Source organism: Ipomoea nil, unplaced genomic scaffold (assembly GCF_001879475.1).
Source record: "Ipomoea nil cultivar Tokyo-kokei standard unplaced genomic scaffold, Asagao_1.1 scaffold2704, whole genome shotgun sequence".
Classification (NCBI taxonomy): domain Eukaryota; kingdom Viridiplantae; phylum Streptophyta; class Magnoliopsida; order Solanales; family Convolvulaceae; genus Ipomoea; species Ipomoea nil.
Window position 1 is genome coordinate 2,874,846 of NW_017619132.1, and position 20,754 is coordinate 2,895,599.

Here is a 20,754-nt window from a genome sequence, read left to right on the forward strand (position 1 = left end):
GAATGGAGTTGCTCATACGCTAGCTAGAGACTCCATCTCTAATGCAGACCGTAGGGATTGGTTCTCAGAACCGCCTTCTTTTATTTGTACTCTGCTTTCCTCTGATGTTAATGAATGATTTCGTTGTTTGTTTGCAAAAAAAGAAAAAAAAAAATTTCTTCTTCCTAAAAGGCAAAACCACAAAAAGGAAAAGTGTCATTTAATTAGGTATAGCTAAGGTCCTCTCGCTCTCATTATGAGTATGTTCTCATTATCAAGTACTAGTTAGATGCAAGTGTCTCAACTGAATCAGAAAGAAAGGAGAGCAAAGAAAAAGTGGAAATAACACTTTCCCTAGAATTACAATAAGGAGAATCAGAAAGAAAGGAGAGCAAAGAAAAAGTGAAAATAACACTTTCCCTAGAATTACAAGGTGAATCAGAAAGAAAGGAGGACAAAGAAAAAGTGGAAATAACACTTTTCCTAAAATTACAAGGTGAATGCCACTTCCAAATTAAACATCTAAAATGGAAATTACTTCTCTTATTTTTTTATTTATTTAATAGTTTATGAGGAAACTAAGCTTATTATGTGAATCACGTAAATTTGACTCTGCATTCAAAAAAGATAAATTCGACTCTTGTGTAATAATGCTCACAGAACACATAAATAAGTAAATTTCACTAAGAAAATTTGGTGTCACATGATCTACTAAAAGAGTATATATGTTAAATTGCTTTTAACTCTTATTTCAAATGTACGTATATATTACAACTCCACACTCAATAAAAACTCTTGGTTGTAGTTAGTGTCTCATTGGTCAAGATTCAATGAAACTATTACTCATGCAATCTTCAATCATGTAAACAAGTAACATATCTATTGCTCATTGTATAGTTTTTCGTGTTATTCTTCTCGTTAGACACTAACAACTAATATAATGAGATAAAATGACAGTGTTGCAAAAATCGCGCCTAGGCGCCCTAGCAATTTTTTCAACATTGTAGAATGGAAGATGAATTTTTTCTTTAAAAAAAAAAGTAATTAATCTTGTTCGTGGTAGATATGATATTAAAGAGAAACAAAGTGTGTATCCCCTCATAAGTTTTAAGATAACTACATTTTAAGGCCTCAAACTCGAGACTTAGGGGATGTTTGGTTGGATGGAATCTATTGGAAAATAAATTCTTCAAATTTGAGGAAAACAAAATCCTTGTCCTGGAAAGATGGGAAGAAAAATTGATATGATTTGACTATTTTGCCCTTGTTTTCTTTCGAAATTATATTATTCTTATTAATTTGTAGGGCATATAGGTCTTTATACTCATTAATCCTTAAAATTCTAAATCTAACCAAACAATAGAATTAGTATTCCCAGTAATTTTTTTTTTTCCACCAACCAAACAATGAAATTCATTTTCCTAATAATTACTTTTCCATGGAATTTCAATTCCACTTCCCTTGAAATATTTTTTCCGCGAACCATACGAGCCCTTATAGTTAAGTTATAAAGAAATTCATGTCATCCCATCCACAACTCAGGACTATATTAAAGGTAGGTTGCTTTTCGGGGCAAATTTTATTGTGGATCATGGTTCACACGGTTTCTTTTAATGAAACAAAATGGCACTAATTATTTTTATGGCATATTCAGTTTCATTTTATATACACTTTAGTTTCATTACAATACAACTAAATTATCATTTTGATTTAACTACAGCTTCATTTGACATTATACACTCAATATGCACGCGAGACCAAATATTGAATTTCCTTTTATATACACTGTAGTTTCATTACAATACAACTAAAGTATCATCGTAATTCAATTACAGTTTCATTTGACAATGTACACTCAATATATAAGACATGTTACTCAGTTTCATTTTAGATAAAAAATAGTTTCATTACAACACAACTAAAGTATCATTCTGATATATAAGATCTAATTCTTATTACTTTTATGTGCATAATTGATATCGAACTCATGATTTCATGTTAATTGGAAGCTAAGTATGTGCTTATTTGATTCCTTTGTATCATTTAGGTTATTTGGAGACATTGATTGCAATATCATGTATATTAGAGTTCAATTGATGTGTTTTTAAGTCATCTTGACACAAATTAAAAGGCATGTTCCGGGAGTCATGAGAGGTCAAGAAAGTGAAAAAGAGCGAGTTAGAAGTATCATGTCATGACCCGAAGACCGAAATGAATAAAGGAGATGATGAAATATGCATTTTGAAGTGAAGATTATGGGTCATGCCGGCATTCACACCGTGACTATCAATGTGACTCTATTTTGCTATGCTTTTCTCTATCAAGCGACGTTTAAGTATTTTGAGCATATCTCATCGTAGGAATGTCCAAATTAAGTGATTCCAACGGTATTGGAAATGTATTTCAAAGGGATACAACTTCTATGAAGAAAACAAAGTCTAGTTCGAACGTCTACAAGGTGAAAAATAGCCTAGAAACCTAACCTTACGCCTAGTGAACTGCTAGTTGGCGTGAATTTTAGACTATAAATACCATTATGTGGTTACTTCTTAAAAACTTTTCATTCTCAACTCTCCCTCTCTGAGAGAAAACCTCCCCAAACCTTTCATTTGTGTAATCAATCCAACTTTGAAGAAGATTTGAAGAACAAATTTAGATTTCATGTTGCAATTTTCAGATTTCATTTCCCCTAGTTCTTAATCAAAGTTAAGTCTTTCTTGTTGCTTTCTTTATATTTTCTTTCTTTCAATTGTGATTCCAATGTCTCTTGTTTCAATTGATACTTTCATTTACATTTCAATCCATGCTTAGCTATATTCAATTAGGAATTTGATTAAGTCATATTTTGTGATTTATGTGATTGAATTGAGCTATGAGCTAGTGTAATCACTTGGTGATGACTCTAGCTGTGAGCTTGGGTGGTCAGTATTAACTTTTGTATGGTTGTGGCCAAATTATGCAAGAGGTACATGAAAAAGGTATTGTCATTATGAGAATAGATTAATATACCATAGTCACACCTCTCACTAATCCAACTCACCTTTGAGAAAAGGGGATTGGAAGGAGATGCGAACATCACATGTTTGATAAAATGCATCAATGGCCTTAAGTCAGCTTGAAAGTGAGGCTTGAAGCTAATTGAGAGTCCAACGACCACACTAGAGTGGGCACATAATAGTATCTCCCTAGTTCCCTTCTCAATGCATGACATGAGTTTTAACCAATCATACACTATATCATCTACACTTAAAGTGACCTAGTTCAAACCCTTAGTTCTACTATTGATTGTTAATTGTTGCTTGATCTTTCATTACAATTTGATTGTTATTTTCTTTATTTTGCTCTTATCACACCTATTACTTTGAACTAGCTTCCAAACACTTTACACTATTGTGATTAACAACCTACTATTCAACTCCCTTTCGGACCACTCTTTGAGACGATATCTGGTGTGAGGATACTCTCTCACACACACTCCATTATTCCATCACCACTTTAACACAATTTTCACATTTTAATTCAACTATAGTTTCATTTGATAATATATATTTAATATATATGTGAGACATGTTATTCAGTTTTTTTCAGCACATAATAAATACAAGATTAGTAACGATTGCTGTATCCATTTCTTTTTACTTAAAAACGAGGATGTTTTTTGACCATGGTTCACACAGCTGTGTGAACCATACTCCACCGTATAGGCAAATTATGATGTGCATCCGTATGCACCATGCATGGTGCATACGGATGCAAAAACGATGTCATTTTATTAAAAACGCGCATCTCAATTAAAAAAAATTCAGTTTCGATTCTCAGCAACAACATTATATTGTACATAATTTGAACTATATATCCAGAATCAATGAACTAAAATTCCAGAATTTATGAACTAAAATTCTAGAATAGATAACTAAAAATCCATAATGAATGAACTAAATATCCAGCATGAATGAAAAAAATTAGTTTCGATTCACGTCTAAATATCCATAATCAATGAACTAAAATTCCAGAATCTATGAACTAAAATTCCAGAATGAATGAACAACATAATGTTGTTGAGAGGAATCGGAACTGAATTTTTTTTAAGTGAAATACACATTTCTAATAAAAGACGTCATTTTTGCATCCGTATGCACCACAACATAAACCCTACCGTATAGCAATCGGCTTTTTGGGAAGAGGGCCACATTTAAGTGGCATAATCATAATTGAAATAAAGCTTCTTCTTCTTATTACTTGTTGAAATTTGAAAATAAATTTTTATAGTTTCTATTCGATTTTAAGTGGTGTTTCTTTCTTCTTCCTTCTCCCTTCTCCTTCTTCTATTTTTAGTGCAAATAGTTTTTTCATGAATTACTAGTTAAATAAACCTTTTGACACATTCATCTAAATTGCATAGGTAAGGGACATATATATCAGCCATAACTTTGCACAATTTTGGTCTAGCATCATTATATTTAAATAGAGTTTTTATCATATTTCATGTTGATGATAAAAATATCCCTATTGTTCCATCAAATAAAACAAACTCTCATTCTGCATTATATTTATTAGGCCGGTTTTTTTCTTTTTAAATAAGAAATACACCCTAATATCATTTTAATCATTTAACTATAATAACATTTTCATTTCTAATTTTGTTATCATTGTTGCTCATAATACTATATATGTCCTGTAACCAGTGCCACCATCACTAAAAGGGATTAATATTCTATTGCCTCAACTTTCTTTTATACACACGAAATGGCACCACCACCAATCAAGGTTATAATTGCTTATCTAGCCACAATGGAGCATAATTTCTCCTTACATTTCACTCTACATTTGCTTTTCCCTTTAATCTTGCCTCCTTTTACTCCACTTTTACCCTTAATCAACCTCCTTAGTTTTCCCCAATCTCATTCACTTATGAATGAAGCTAAATTTTAACCCCACCTTACAAATATCATTTACCCATTGTTCTTCTTTATAAACTAAACACAATTATACATGTATAATCATGTATACTATATTGATATTGGTACTATGGAACTTGATATAACAATACCAATTATATTCTTTATTTTTTAAGAACGGAGAAACCTATGATTAGTATCAAATGATATACACTAGGTAAATCCCTCACGTGTAATAGTCGCAAATCACATATAAAAAGTAAATTACGTTAAAAAAACTATATAACAAGTGTACCTGAAAAAGCACGTGAGTCTTGAATGCAAGATTTAACTTAATAATTTAATTTTATTTCAATTATAAAGCTGGACTAGATGCAATCCTACTCCAGATAGAATAAAGAACATAAAACAGATAGCAGTAAAAGAAAGCATGCACTAGGAAATGTTCACGTAGTTCGGAGCCTCACTCCTACGTCTACGGGGCCACTCACATCAACCCAAATCCACTATGATGAAAAGGAGTACAAGAGGAGAGTTAATTACACACTAAAGTATAACCTATAACTACTCCAGAGCCTACTCCAGTGGATCCGATGTGCAGGCGATCTTCATTTCTTCATGAACTGGTTAAGGACCTTTCTTCACACTCAGCAATACAGAATAAATTTGGAATAATTAACCAAGAAATTTCAGAGTAAAATCATGTGAAAGAGTGTGTAGTCAATACTAAACAAAGTAGCATTTTATATATGTAGTAAAGAGATCTTCGATCCACACATCAAGCACCCTTTCCATCATTGATTTTAGCTTGCTCCAATTGATGTAGATCTCCCCCATGATAGGGTCTTGACCTAATAAAAGATTTGAAGTAGATGCATACTTCCTGGATTACTTTCTTGTGCTGATCCAATCAACTACTCCAGACAGTGTGATTAATTCAGACTATTTTGACAACTAATCTAGGCCAATATTAAGAGGTTTAAATATTCAACATTTTTACACTTACAGTATCAAGAAAGTCTTGACAAGAATTTAATTTCGGGAACAAGTATACTTTGGTACTATTTGCATTTGTTAAGGTTGTGGTCGTGTCTCTAGCTTAGAATCCAAGAATTCATGTAAACATTGGCACAGTGACTTCTTTTTTACAAACGGCACTCTTCCCAAGTGCGACTGTTGACAGCATCCCCACCAAGTTCCAACATCTCATTAGAAAAGAACAAGAATTGCATTCAAGACCCCAACAACTATCCTTCTTTCCGCCCTCCCAAAAACTCGAATCAAACAGCACAGAAAGAGGCATAGGGAGATAGAGAAGATGGCAATTTCCAGCGAGAAATCGGTGGCAGAAGGCAAAGTTTGGAGTCTATGCAAACTGCCCAGCTTTTGGAGTTCAACCAATAATGCTTCTCCTTCTGCTTCTTCTTCTTCATCTTTCAGGAATCACCCCGACAATGGGCTGCCCGGGGATCATCAGCCCAGCCGCCATAACCCCTCTGCTAAGCTTCCTTCCATGAACATCAAGTCTTTTCTTCCCACCCGCCGCAGGCTCAGTCTTGATCCGCCCAACAAGTTATACTTTTCATGTAAGCTTTTTAATTTGCCGTTCACTTTGGGGATTCTGGTTTCCCCTAAAGATAATTATGTGCTCAACATTCACCACACTTTTCAATTTCCTTCTCAAACTTTAATTTCGTTTCTTTTCCTGAAGATGAACCTGGGAAGCAGGTCAAGAGCGCAATCAGAATCAAGAATGTTACCAAAGCTCATGTTGCCTTTAAGGTATATTTGCAAAAAAGATAGCATTTTGCCAGTGCATTATTTCTTTACTAGTCTAAATGGTCATTTCTCATGTCTAATTCCTGCGAAAATTCAGAAAAAAATCACAATTAGCTGCCTGAATTTGTGCATAGATAGGTGGGTACATTTATGTCAAAAAGCTTTTGAGCTGATTGGCATTGCCTGAACAAACAGCTATAATTTCATTGATAGAAAAGGTGATGAATGATATCAAGTTGGGGACAGTAATGATTCTGTGGACTAAGTTAGTGCAGGATGTTGAAATCGTGCCTACCGTGTAGCCAATCTAGTCGGTCCATTAGGAATAATGTACCATGGAGTAATATATTTCCATGTCTTTCTACAGTTTCTGCATCATTTTCCATGGTAGTAGGGCCTAGACAGAAAGGCGAACTGTTCTAATAGTGAACTTAGCAAATGTATACAACTATTTCGAACATCTTTTGTTTATAATGCAATCCAAGTTTGTCTCCATAAGAAGACAAGAAGTGCTAGTGACGAGTCTAAATATATATATATGTATCTAATCTTAGTTGCTTTGATTTTATCTTAGTTCCAAACAACTGCACCGAAAAGTTGTTACATGCGTCCCCCGGGAGGTATACTTGCTCCGGATGAAAGCCTTATTGCAACAGGTGGTAATGACTTTCTTGGTTTTCATTTTCTCGGTGTAGTGATCGTTGTGTGTAATTTATGAAATGGGTTTTGCTTTGTTATGTTTTTCGGTTCAATGGTTTTGTTATCAACAGTGTTCAAATTCGTGGAGCCGCCCGAGAATAATGAGAAACTAGTTGGCAAGAAGAGCAGGGTCAAGTTCAAGATAATGAGCTTAAAAGTAAAAGGGGACATGGATTATGTGCCAGAGCTGGCAAGTAACACTGTAACATCGATCTTTCCTTTTATTTTATGAATTTGAACTGCTATATTGTGTGTGTATATATGCTTTGTTGAGATTAACAAGAACAAGAAACAATAATAATGGCAGAAAAGGTAAAGAAGGCAAGACAAACTCAACATGCTTCTATTAAAATCTATTTTGAAGCGGTGTTTGGTTAAAACGTAAACTGAGATCATTTATATGCGGGTTCTGGAAGAACATATTAATGCGCTGGACTAACTAACAACTTTTTTTACAGTTTGATGAACAAAAGGATGAAGTGGCAGTTGAACAAATACTGAGAGTAGTCTTCCTTGACGTAGAGCGCCCTTGCGCTGTAAGTATTCTTTTTTACCAATCTACATGGAGGTGTTGGCGGGTTTATTTACGCACCGCCATTTCTCATGCTTTATTTACCGTCTGAAGGCACTAGAGAAACTTAATCGTCAACTAGCAGAGGCTGAGGCAGAGCTCGAAGCACGCAAGAAGCCTCCAGAAGATAATGGCCCCAAAATTGTTGGAGAAGGTCTTGTTATAGATGAATGGGTAAGTTATTTTAACTTCTACTTTATAAACCCGAATCTCATAAAAATAAAAACCACCCTCTCGAGTTCCAACCGAGTGTTGGTATTTGGAAAAAAATGCAAGAACAACCTCAACTCTCCTAGAGTTGTAGGACTAGAATTTGGAACCAATTAACATATTGTGTATGTCCCATATGTATAATGTATTGGAGGATGATAGGTGTTGCCGTGAACTTAAGCACATTGCTGAACCACGTAAATTGTGTCTTCTTTATTTTCTGCCATTGTTTTGGATTCTTGTTCTCGTTTATCTAAACAGAACAGCACATGCATATATGAGTTTTTGAAAAGCTGCCTTGCCATGGCTTCTCATTTGATCTGCTCTCTGTGTTTTTGCAATTGCAGAAAGAAAGGAGGGAAAGATATCTGGCTAGGCAACATGTTGATGGAGTTGATTCAGTGTAAACATTGGAATATGTGTAGAGAACCTTCCAAATTCTCAGCAATTCACCCTAAGATCAGGGGAGCTTCACAAGTTTCTGTCAACCATTTCTGCACTTTGATATCACAACCATGTTAGCTACTGCCTGCTGCATTCCTATTTGTAAATACTCTCTAAATCTGTCTAGGATGCTATGAACTAATATCAAGCCTGAAAAGTATTCAATTTGGTAGCTGACATTGAATTACTTCTTCTTTTCTCTGTATTGGGATGAAGAGTGAAACCCACAGTCACTACTCACACGGAATAAACGTCGCTTTGTGATCCTAGGCGGCAAATGACCAAAGGAAGTAAACCTAGTCAAAAAGGCCACTGGACTATTCTTATTGTCAGTCGAACTTGTAACCTTGTGGTTACCAAATCAACCGTATGATCCACTTAGAAAATGTGAATGAATGATTTGAGACCCAATTTGGATGTGATCTTGATTATGATTTATGGTGCAAAGAAAAAATGAACTTACTGGATAAAGATAGGAACTTTATCACTTTATGAGTTAAAAAGATTAAAGAAATTAAGACAAAAAGAAAAGAAAAATGCATGGGCCCACAGTGTAACTGTAGCACACCTTGGTGTCGGCTATCTGTTGGTCCTGTCGGATAAGATTGCCACCTGTCCCCCACTCTCCAATCTCCATTGTATATGAGCTCATCTCTCAGATCTCCTCCATCACTGTCATTATTCTTAGTATTTCGACCGGAAATCCTAAAGCGAATTCTAAAAGACTCTGGGAAGCAAAGTAAGAAGCTAGAAAGGGATCGCTATGAACTGCTTGAATAGAGTTTGGATAGCCGCCAGCGTGGCCGTCGTGAATAACCAATCGGGTCTCGGCCAGCGGTGGAAATCCGCCGACAGCCCGCCGCTCTCCGGCGTTCCGGATGGGTTTACTGCAAGTGGGAGCCAAGACGAGAGGCGGCGGGCAGACGATTCGCTCCGGCAAGTCATGTTCTTGAACTGCTGGGGACAGAGCTAATCAGAAAAACCTCTCAACGGCGATCGGAGCTCTTCGTTGGGCCCCGTACCCGGATCGACCCGTTCTGTAGGATATTGGGCCAGAATTTTCTAGGCCCATTGGACTAAGCCTGGAATGGCAAATCTGCAATGCTATGTTTTATTTTCATTTTATGTATATAGTTGAACCGAATGTAAAGCAATGGCCCATAGGCCACATAGTACATGACTAATGTAAATTATGCCAATTTTATAAAATTATATTTTGTATAACACCAATCGTTATTGTGTGGACCATAACCGTATTTTGTATACTGTAAAATAATGTATATTCAGTACAAAAATAATGTATATTATTTTCAGGAGATGTATATTAATTTTGTACTGAGTGTACATTATATTGTATAATGTATATATAGTACAAAAATAATGTATATTTAGTATATTAAAAATGTACTTTTTGTTATGGTCCACATAACATTATGTGGACTATGGTCCACACAATAATTTGCCATATAACACCCAGAGTCATATTACATCTACTTTAAAAATAAAATATTTAAGTGAGCTAGGTCGAGTTAACAAATTTAAAACATGACCTGTTATAGTGTAGGATTTATGTTGGCTAGATTGGTACACTTGACATCACTATAAATTTATACAATAAAATTCATTATAAATTTATAATATGAACTCTCCTTGACAACACTTGACATAATAAACCGGCGCGCGCAGGCATATTGCGTAAGCAGTTTGAATGGAACTTTATCATTACGCGTAAAAAGATGTGAATATGCATACGTGCTTACGCCATGAAAGAAACTTAATGCCAATTATATATATATATGCTATATATAAATTATAAAATTAATGAAACACACACACACATATGTGTGTATGTGTGTGCAAGTTGTGTGCGTATATAATTATATATACACATATATATTTGATGAATTTAATTAACCCGAGATGGACCCGAATCAATAAATCTGGATAAAAATATAATACGAATAATAAATAAATAATATAGAACGATGTCATAAGGCCGTGAGACCGTATATTGTATGAAATACCGTAGAATTGGCTATTAAAATAGTATTTTAGGACAAAGTGTATAATAAATGTAGAATGTAGATAGAATGCCCCTTGTTAGGACAAGGAGGGGATTTTTATACAAGCTAAACCCCTCAACCGCCTCCCCCTAAATCGGGGGGTGGTTAGATCACTACTTTGACCGGGCCCGTGTGGACCGGGTCGGGTCGTGTCCCGAGCTCGGGTAGGGTTGTGCCATCCGACCCGAGCCCCACGTAGCTCGGCTCGGATCGGGGCACCTCCATGGTGCTCCGGGTCCGTGTTGCTCTTGGGCTCCCACGTGGTGCTCCGGGTCCGTATTGCTACCCCGGGTCGGGTCGGGTCGTGGGTATAATATATCTATCAATATTGATTTATGTATGTTTTTTGAATATAAGTAAAAGTATACATTTTACTTTAAATATTGTACATTTTAATTTTATTGAACAAATTTATCCTTACTAAATTCATGTTAGACAAAACTACACTTCAATGTTATAACTTTGTTACTATTTAATTCTAACATTGATGACTCTATCGTTATTACCATATACTTATATCTAGCATATCTTCTTTTTTATTATTTAATTATCATTTTATTAAAATTATTATATAATTAATTTAATTGTTAATTATATTTTAATTAAATTTTTATTAATGCTAAGTCATATGTGATAATACATATATTATTTGCATAATATATTAATTTTTAATTATTTATATTTATTAATATTTTAATATTGAGCATACTTAGTGGAGCATCATGGAATGAAGCAAAATAAATCGAACTAAATACCTAGATTCGATGTTTGTAATCCTTGATGTTAATCATTACAATTAATACGCTCACATTATATGCATTCATGTTAGTTTGTTAGTTCTCATGGGAGGAAGGATTATCATTTTATCATATATATATATATATATATATATATATATATATATATATATATATATATAGGGAATGGATTAGGTGCAAAGACAATTTTCCGTGTGGTTAATGCAAAAAGATGCACCTTAAGTATTAAAATGGCGCACCTTAAATTAAGTACACAAACCACGCATCTTAACCACAAACAAATCACTTTAAAAACACAAATCACGCACCTAAAGTTTTAAAATGGTGCACATTAAGTACACAAACCACGCACCTTAAGCACACAAACAAAGCACCTTAAGAACACAAACTACGCATCTAAAGTTTTAAAATGGCATACACCTTAAGTTTCAACAACTGACGCACCTTAAGCATACAAATCACGCATCATAAGAAGGAAAACCACGCACCTAAAGTTTTAGGCCGACACACCTTTTCAACAAACTTAAGCACACAAATCACGCACCTTAAGAAGGAAAATTACGGATCTAAAGCTTTAGATTGATGCACTTAAGTTTTCAACAACTAACGCACCTTAAGAAGGAAAACCATGCACCTAAAGCTTTAGGCACTACTGGAAATTATGGAATTTCCGACCACCTGAAAGTGATCTTAAATCAAGTCGAAAGTCTTGTACCGACCACTTTTGGTATCCGGAAAAACCTTTCTTGCTATTTCCGACCACTTTTTGGACTTTTTGGTATCAACTTAATTTAAGATCATTTTCAGATGGTCGAAAATTTCATAATTTCCAGTAGTGAGGCCGACACACCTTTTCAACAACCTTAAAGCACACAACCCACACACCTTAAGAAGGAAAACTACGCACCAAAAGCTTTAGATTGATGCACTGAAGTTTTCAACAACTAACGCACCTTAAGCCACACACAAAATTATACACCTTAAGAAGGAAAATCACACAACTTAAGAAGGAAAATCATGCACCTTAAATTTGACCTAGATGCAAAAAGATTAAATTGCCACCGCGTTTTTTTAATCATTGTCAATCCTGGACGTTGATTTAGGCAAGATCAATGGCTCATATTTAACCGCACTGCCGCACGGGACACACCCAACCCACACAAGAACTGAATTTATATATATATATATATATAAACACACAACAGACGTCCTCTACGTGCGATGTCACCCTGCAAAGATACACGCATCTGCATGCATGCATGAAGGTAAGCACGTACGCAAAAATTTCAAACAATGATACATCATCGCCGGTCTTCTAGCAGGTTTTATATATATATATATATTCTTTTATTGTATTATTAAAAGGAAAAAAAATCAAATTGTGCATGGCAAGTGCGTACACGTATAATCGTATTGATATACGCATATATAAAGTATAAATTAACGTATGTATTCCCTTCACCGAATCATATCGATCTGACATGCATGTATTATATTGTTTAATAAAATGTGGAGGAAAAATGGGCGCAGAAAATCAAAGTTGGTTGAGGGCCATCGAGCAGCACCTCACAACTATTAACCTAACGACATTCATATAACTACCAAAAAAATATAATAAAAATTGTCAACTCTGGTGACGTGGCGTCTCCTCAGGGAAAGCTCTCACTGGCTAACCCTATCTTTGTGACAACTAATTCCCTTCAAGAAGTATATGCAGCGTAAGCGAATCGAAGTTTCATATTAAACAAAAATTAGGAAGCAGCCGCAACCTCAGTAAGCAAATCGAAGACAATATTTTTATTTTTTAACGTTAATCTTTAATTTACTTACAGCAGACACAACAGTCAAAGGTTAATCCAGACAGGTGTATGATTTATTGGTATTCAATTGTAAGATTTTTCCCTAATTTAATTATATATTGTAAATATTAATTAAGTTTTCATAGTATAAGGTCTCTTAAACAATTACTTAAATTAAGAGTTTGGTCATAGGAAGTTATTAGATATTCAGTTTTAAAGTTGAATATCTACATATAATGATGACAATTAATCAAGTTTTTCTGTCCTTCCTCATACTACTATTACGTTATAGAAAATACTATATATATCATTTAGTTTTATGTGAGATTTCAATATATATGTATATTTTCCTAAGCATTAAATTAATTGCAATTAGGAGTTTTTAATTAAATATTAGGAAGATAGGATTTGTCTTGAAACAGGGAACAAACCCTGATGTTTATCTTCAAAGTTTTTTAATATTTACTTCCTAATATGTGGTTAATTATTGACTTTAATATTGTTTTAATAAAATCATGACACAAGTTTCTACGAATGATGTAACTTGTTAGGATAAGGGTTATTGGGTTAACTATGTGTTTCCATTATGTATGGTTAAAATAACTTATTAACTTTATCTATTTGTTTAACTGTTGGTAAATATAAAATTTAATTCGTTGAAACTAATTTGGTGTAAAAGTACACCAAACCCCTGCATATATGTGTGTCTATAGCTAGTTGGTTAAATTGGTTATTGTTTCATTGTGATTAACTTAGCATGATTTCTTCTAGAACAGTATTTAAGATAAATAGAGGTAAGGATAAACGTGCGATACAAGCAAGGGTTGAGAGACGAAGTGGCAGGAGGTTGTTTGACCTTGGGTTAATTATTCTATTATGACAAAAAAGTATCATATTTTTTCCTTATGTGTAATAATCAATTTATGTACGATTAATATTACATTTTTTTTAATATTACATTTTTTGATTAATATTACATTTTTTTTTATTAAAGTTGTATTTAGACGATCGCATGAGCAACTCAGTTGGTTTTTAGGCTGTAGATTATAGGTAATGACAGATAATGATTGAATTTGATAACCATAGATTATAGATTGTCTACGTCACACGTGAGGGGGCGTGTTGAACATATAACCACCATTAATGTGCAATCCAACTATCAATTTAAGCTTTTAGTTGAGATGGAGCAAATGCTTCAATTTGGTAATTTATCGCTCCATTATTCCATTAAATTAGAGCGGGAGGTATAGAAACGTTTGACCAAATCTTTTATCGTTAGCTTAAAGGTTGATGAATGAAATACCAGAATTCCACGAGTTTGAAAATCCAAAAACAGAATGAGCACAAAATCAAAGCTTACCCTACTGTACTACTACCTACTACTGTACAAAAAGGCAAAAGCTACAAAAAGTAGCCGCCGCCGTCGCTGATGCGACGATGTAGCGCCATGCGTTGCGGCCATACGCAACTGCTTTCGACCTCTCTAGGCCGGTACAGGTGTCTACTATCGCCTTGCTTCTTTGAACCCAAAGTGGGAAACTATGACATCCCAAAAATATATGCTTACAAGTAACAATCTAGGAATTTGGAAGGAAATAATATTTCATCTTAGATTAATCTCTTATGTTGTTTTTGTTTTAATTAAATATTTAAGTCGATTGTAAGACTACTCATAAAACTAACATGTGACTAACCGATCCTAAATAAGCTCATAAAGTTTTGTTTTGCTAGTAATGGTAGGAATAAGTAGGATGCATGACCAGTTGATATATCACATCCATGATTTACCTCGATCTTCCACTCGTCTTCAAGGCAAAATCAGATCGAGCTAGCATAGGGTATAAAACCAACATGTATATTTATAATGAATGTATTTCATCTCAAATAAAAACCCTAAATTAATAGTGAAATTATATATTTAACAAATTACTCTCTTAGTGTTGTTAATGTAACATTGTAACTACATTTCTAGGGTTTTTGAAGTTTTAAATTTTTGTGAGCCATGGGTATTTACACATCCGCATTATATATATTGAAGCTATACACAATTAAGTCTATGAATGCAGACTTTAATCGATCTGGGTCGGAACTGTTCAAACTAACAACAAATAATGCATCTGACTTTGGAAAATTTCTCAATATAATTCACAAACTAGTGGCTCAGCTTCTGAGATGTTCCTGGCCACTAAATTTAAACTGGTTGGTGCACAGATTGCCCAAAGTCCTATTAGAGGAAAAAAAAAAAAAAAAAAAAAAACAAGAGCCACATTTAATTTCCATGATTAAAGTCTTGCGCTCCACTGGCACTTGTGATCCATTTCCATGTTTTACAGGGAGACAAAAGATTCTGTTTATGTTTTCAACTTCACAAGTACAATGCAGACTATGTATGTAGTCGGTGAATGTATTTTCTTTCATTTTAACTATCAAATATTAATCTTATCAATCAAAAAATTAGCACATTACATATTGACCGAGTATAAAAGAAAATTGAGACAACCATTTTCAAGTTGGTATGACAATTGATTTAGCAATACTAAGATTGATGTTATTGATTTGAATTAATCAACTATGAACAATTTAAAATGACTGGTTTTCTTCTTATAATCCTTTATCAATTAAACTCACAAATAAAAATAAATTTTATTTAAAATACACTTTATAGAAGTAGTGGTTGCGGATTTTTTCGTAAATTAAAAAAAAAATGTTAATAAAACATATGGTATGCAGTCCAGAACCAGAAGTGCAGTGTGGCATGGCGTTGACTTCTAAGCTATGCAGCGATGAATGACATTTGTCCATAAAGATTGGCTGACTCACAAGGCTGCACCCTCAAAAGTCCAATCTTGGCGTATTTCAATAATTTAAAATAATAAAGCAAAATAAATACAGAAACGCATTTGTGTTTAGGTTGAAAGTAATTCAAAGTTCATTTGACACGTAATATATTGGTGACATATATTATATATATATTTTGCGCACCTTCCCGATCCTGAGCCTTGTTTTGTTAATAACGTGGCAATAACTATTAACTAATAATATTATCAATATTTATTACTTAATTTAAAGTTTAATTGTATTAAATTACTCCGTAATGAAAAATATAGATATCAAGAATACAAATTACATAAATCACGAAAGAACAACTCCAATTAAGTTATGTGGAAAGAGTAAATTTTGAATATGAATGATGTAATCATGTAAATGCCTAATTAAATCAAATCATACTTTGCTATAAAACTCGTGAACAATACAATCGTATGCACATATCTAACAGTAACTTTTCAGTTCTATTTAAGTAATTAAAATTTCCAACTTAAACTCATGGATAACATTCAATTCATTATATTGTTGCATGTGCTTTTAGAATTGAACTTGGCATTTAATGGTATCCTCTCATGTCCAAACATAAAAATTTAATGATTAATCATTAAAGTGTCCAAAATATTTGTCGCCCAAACTTAAGGATTCAATTCAAATCTTTTCATGTTGACAATGTGAGGTGTGATTGGAGCTTAGGAGATATGGTGATGTGTGCTGACGCATTCTATAAATCTTTCGTGGCATGAAAATATGGAAAGCAAATTCAAAAAAGTGTATTTTTTTTTGTTATGGTCATAGAAGCAAGCTATATATGGGAAAAGACAATGCAATTAAGGAAAGGAAGCTAGGTTTCATGGTAATTGGTAGGGAGAATCTAACTACCATACCGACTATTCAGTATAATGTTTGAAGACTCGATGCAATGGTCAAAACCATTACTTTGTTGCCACTTGTCTTCGATCATCTCCCATTTATTCACGTTAATGTCTGATTGTCTTCTCCCTTCAATTAGGAATTAGCAAATCATCATTTTTAATTTATTACTAAAAGTTTCCCATATACTACCCCACAAAGTTATATGTGGTATTTTTTTTTTGAATGCTACTAGCTCTATTACATTGTAGTATCAACCTACTGAAACACAAAGAGCTAATAACTCCTCCACTGAGGCTCGAACTTACAACCTTCCAAATGGAAGTCCAACCCGGGTACCATTAGACCACATAGTCCTGGTAAGTTATATGTGATATAATTTCTAATTATTCACAATTTTTTATCCGCCACTTAATTACAATAATATATACATTCTATATATTTAAGGTGAATTTGAAAGAGCAATTGTAGTAATAAAACAATTGAAATGGTTTGCTACCATTAATTTCGAACCAAGCCTATATAAAAATTATGCACTATTCACTCGGCAAAGTCAAGCTATTCTTAGATATACCGAAGGATATCTTTTTGCATACGGCATTCATCCATTCAACATTCTAACGGGTGAAGAAAAAACTTGCCGCCATTACCTAAGAGTAAACCCTGCCTTAAAGAGGTAAACCAACCCGTACACATAGTTGACCAGTTCAAACTAAGAAAATCAATATGTTGTTTTCATCATTAGAAGTCAGAATTGAAACCTTGTGATTACCAAGCTAACAGTCCAACCAACTTGACTACGGTTGTCCCCTAGGACGATACTTGCTCTTTATTTTAATACTTGTGACTCCATTCTTAATTAAGGTTCAAATCTCAAAAAATGAGTGTAATCATTTGATTTAGAATTTAAAACCAAATAATGGTACGATGAATGTTCTTAAAATACATAATTGCGACATAAATTTCACCCTCATAGAGAAAGAAAGATTGACATGGAAAAGGCCGGCGCCAAATACCCTTGACTTAAATCAATTTCCATGTCTACTTCCTCATCTATAAATTCGGCCAGGCAGTCATCTTCTCAAATGGACCTACAACTACACTTTTCTCTGTAGAAAGTTCACTTTTTCTTCCTCCCATCCACACATACACCTCTCAATCTCCATCACGAACATATATACTCTCAATCTTTGAATTTGTCCACTAAAACAACAAGGAATTGAACCAAAAATGGGAAGATCTCCATGCTGTGATAAGAATGGGCTCAAGAAAGGTCCTTGGACCCCAGAAGAAGATCTCAAACTCATCCACCATATTCAACTTCATGGTCCCGGCAACTGGCGAACTCTTCCTAAGAACGCCGGTACGTACGATCATATATTCATAGCAACATATATAGTAATTATTAAAGTTTATTGTTTATATATTTCCATATTTGATCAAAAATATAATACGAAAATCATCACTTGCAGGGCTTCAGAGGTGTGGGAAGAGCTGCCGTCTTCGTTGGACGAATTATCTTAGACCTGATATAAAGAGAGGGAGGTTTTCATTTGAAGAAGAAGAGACTATCATCCAACTCCATAGTGTTCTTGGAAACAAGTATGATTATATTCTTAACTGTACTGGTTCCTTCGCTGCTGGAAATTATTGAATTTTCGACCACCTGAAAATGATCTTAAATCAAATCGAAAGCAAAAAGTGGTCGAAAATAACAACAAAGATTTTTTCGGATACCAAAAGTGGTCGGAATAAGGCTTTTGATTTAAGATCAGGTGGTCGGAAATTTCATAATTTCCAGTAGTGCTTTCGGTACTTGTTGGATATGTCATATGTTGGAATTGAAGCTAATTAATTAAGGTTGTCGTTTTGATTAACTTCAGGTGGTCGGCTATAGCGGCGCGCTTGCCGGGGAGGACAGACAACGAGATCAAGAACTACTGGAACACTCACATAAGAAAAAGGCTTCTCCGGAGCGGTATCGATCCGGTGACTCATAGTCCCCGGTTGGATCTTTTAGACCTCCCCTCGCTGCTTAACTTGACGCAGTTAAACCTCTCCGGCTTGTTGGGGCTGCAAGCGCTCGCAAGCCCAGAGGTTTTGAGGCTTCTTTGTACTCTCATGGCGGCACAGAACGAAAACAACTCACCACAGATTCTATTACAGAAGCTTCAAGAGAGCCAGTTTTTAAACAATCAGGTTGAAAACGAAAACGAAAACGAAAACCCTATGTTATTGTTGCAGAAATTACAAGAAAATCAGTCCCTAAATGCCCCAATCCAAAACCACCAGACCGCAGATTTCCAGTTCTTAGACACTGTTCCATCAAACAACGTTTGCGCTTCCTCTTCTCTTCCCATGCAGCCCACCAACTTGAGCGGCGGCCAAGTAATTCAAGAAAGTTTGATCCCTTCAAACGGAGGAAATCTTATGATGAACAGTCTGCAAAATAATTATTATGGCGTCTTTGAGCCTGAACAGTCATTAAGCGATTGGAGCAATCACCATAATTTCGGGTTGGACTCGGTTCTTTCGACGCCGTTGTCGAGCCCAGGCTCGACAACGTTTGTGAACAGCGGGAGTACTTGTACTGAAGACGAGAAAGAAAGCGATTGCATCAGCAATATCATGAAATTTGAAATCCCATCGGCGAGCTTAGATTTCGAAGATTTGCTGTAAATATTAATAATCATCTGCATGCTAATGCGTATAGTATATGCTTGGGATATGCGAGTGATCTGTTCATTTGTATTATTATTGTATTGTTTTATTTTGTTCTTGGTTTCTTATTTTTTTTTCTGGGCTTTCTGTGGTTTCCAACGTTAATTTGAATGGCCGGAGACACTGTTACGTCTCTGTATATGGACCGTTCGAATTTGTTATTATAGTATGAGGATCGATGTTTGTTTTTTCTTGTTGTTAGGTGTATAAAGATCGACCAACTTTTAGTTTGTCATGTTTTGTTTTACGGAGTCGTCCTTAGTACTGTACCTGCAGGCCTTTGCGTGCAATATCTCCCTTTCTCTCTTTCACTTCCACTATAGCATAGTCAAGAATGAGGTTAAGATTGGTAACACTAGCCAAGATGACAAGAAATTTACACTTATAACCACAAGGTCAGGTCAGGAGTTTAAATCTTGGCCACCTTAGTTTGAACCGGTCAACTATAGGTACTTAATCTAGACTAATTTACTTTCTTGTGTTTTTTTGTCAAGTATGATCACAGAGCAGAATTTACTTTACACCCAAAAGGGTCGTCGGGTTTCCCTCGTCATAGAAAAAAAGTTAAGATTAAGTGAACATTGCATAATCTATTGCTGTAATAATACATATTGTCAAAATAATAATACGATCATTATAACCCAATAAGGTAGTTCAAGTGGTAAATGAACTCCTTTTGTGGGGAAGAATAACCTAAATTTAATTCTCTTTGGATCAGTTCCTGTGCCTCTAGAATGTGTTTTACAAAAAAAAAATAAAAATGGTAGCATAAAGAGGTTGAGTTGTGGCCAAAAGTACAAACACCAGATTTGTTTAAATAGAAGGTCCAAAGCTAACCAAAATTTCAATTATACTCGTAAAATCGACAAAAGCATATTATATTATCTTGGAAAATGAATTAATGACCAAAAAAGGGAAAAGTACAAAAATTCCTTGCTCTTAGGCATGGCAACCCAAAGAGAACAAAATAGGCATCTTTATTCCTTTTGAAGATGTGGAATACGTACATACTAAGCAAAACCCATAAAGAAAAAAGAAAAAGAAAAAAAGAAAAAGAGTTACATGACTTACTATATATATATAAACACTACTACTCTTTTAAAAAAAAATATTGCCACCAAACTCTCATAATCCTCT

At 34.4% G+C, this 20,754-nt stretch overlaps 2 protein-coding genes across 3 annotated transcripts; both read left to right on the plus strand.

Annotated features, from left to right (window-relative positions):
* The first annotated feature begins 5,995 nt into the window (after positions 1–5,995).
* Positions 5,996–8,767, plus strand: LOC109156136 (vesicle-associated protein 4-2-like). 2 transcript variants are annotated; one of them, XM_019303981.1, is made up of 7 exons: positions 5,996–6,463; positions 6,589–6,659; positions 7,231–7,312; positions 7,427–7,557; positions 7,814–7,891; positions 7,981–8,100; positions 8,484–8,767. In XM_019303981.1, exons 1-7 carry the CDS (start codon positions 6,196–6,198, stop codon positions 8,541–8,543), a joined length of 810 nt encoding a protein of 269 aa, XP_019159526.1. In that variant the 5' UTR covers positions 5,996–6,195; the 3' UTR covers positions 8,544–8,767. The 2 variants fall into 2 exon arrangements, with proteins under 2 accessions (XP_019159526.1, XP_019159527.1); XM_019303982.1 differs by having other exon boundaries at positions 5,997–6,463; positions 7,427–7,545.
* Positions 8,768–17,994: 9,227 nt separating this feature from the next.
* Positions 17,995–19,910, plus strand: LOC109155780 (myb-related protein 330-like). Its single transcript, XM_019303428.1, has 3 exons — positions 17,995–18,259; positions 18,369–18,498; positions 18,780–19,910. Exons 1-3 carry the CDS (start codon positions 18,127–18,129, stop codon positions 19,573–19,575), a joined length of 1,059 nt encoding a protein of 352 aa, XP_019158973.1. The 5' UTR covers positions 17,995–18,126; the 3' UTR covers positions 19,576–19,910.
* Positions 19,911–20,754: the final 844 nt, after the last annotated feature.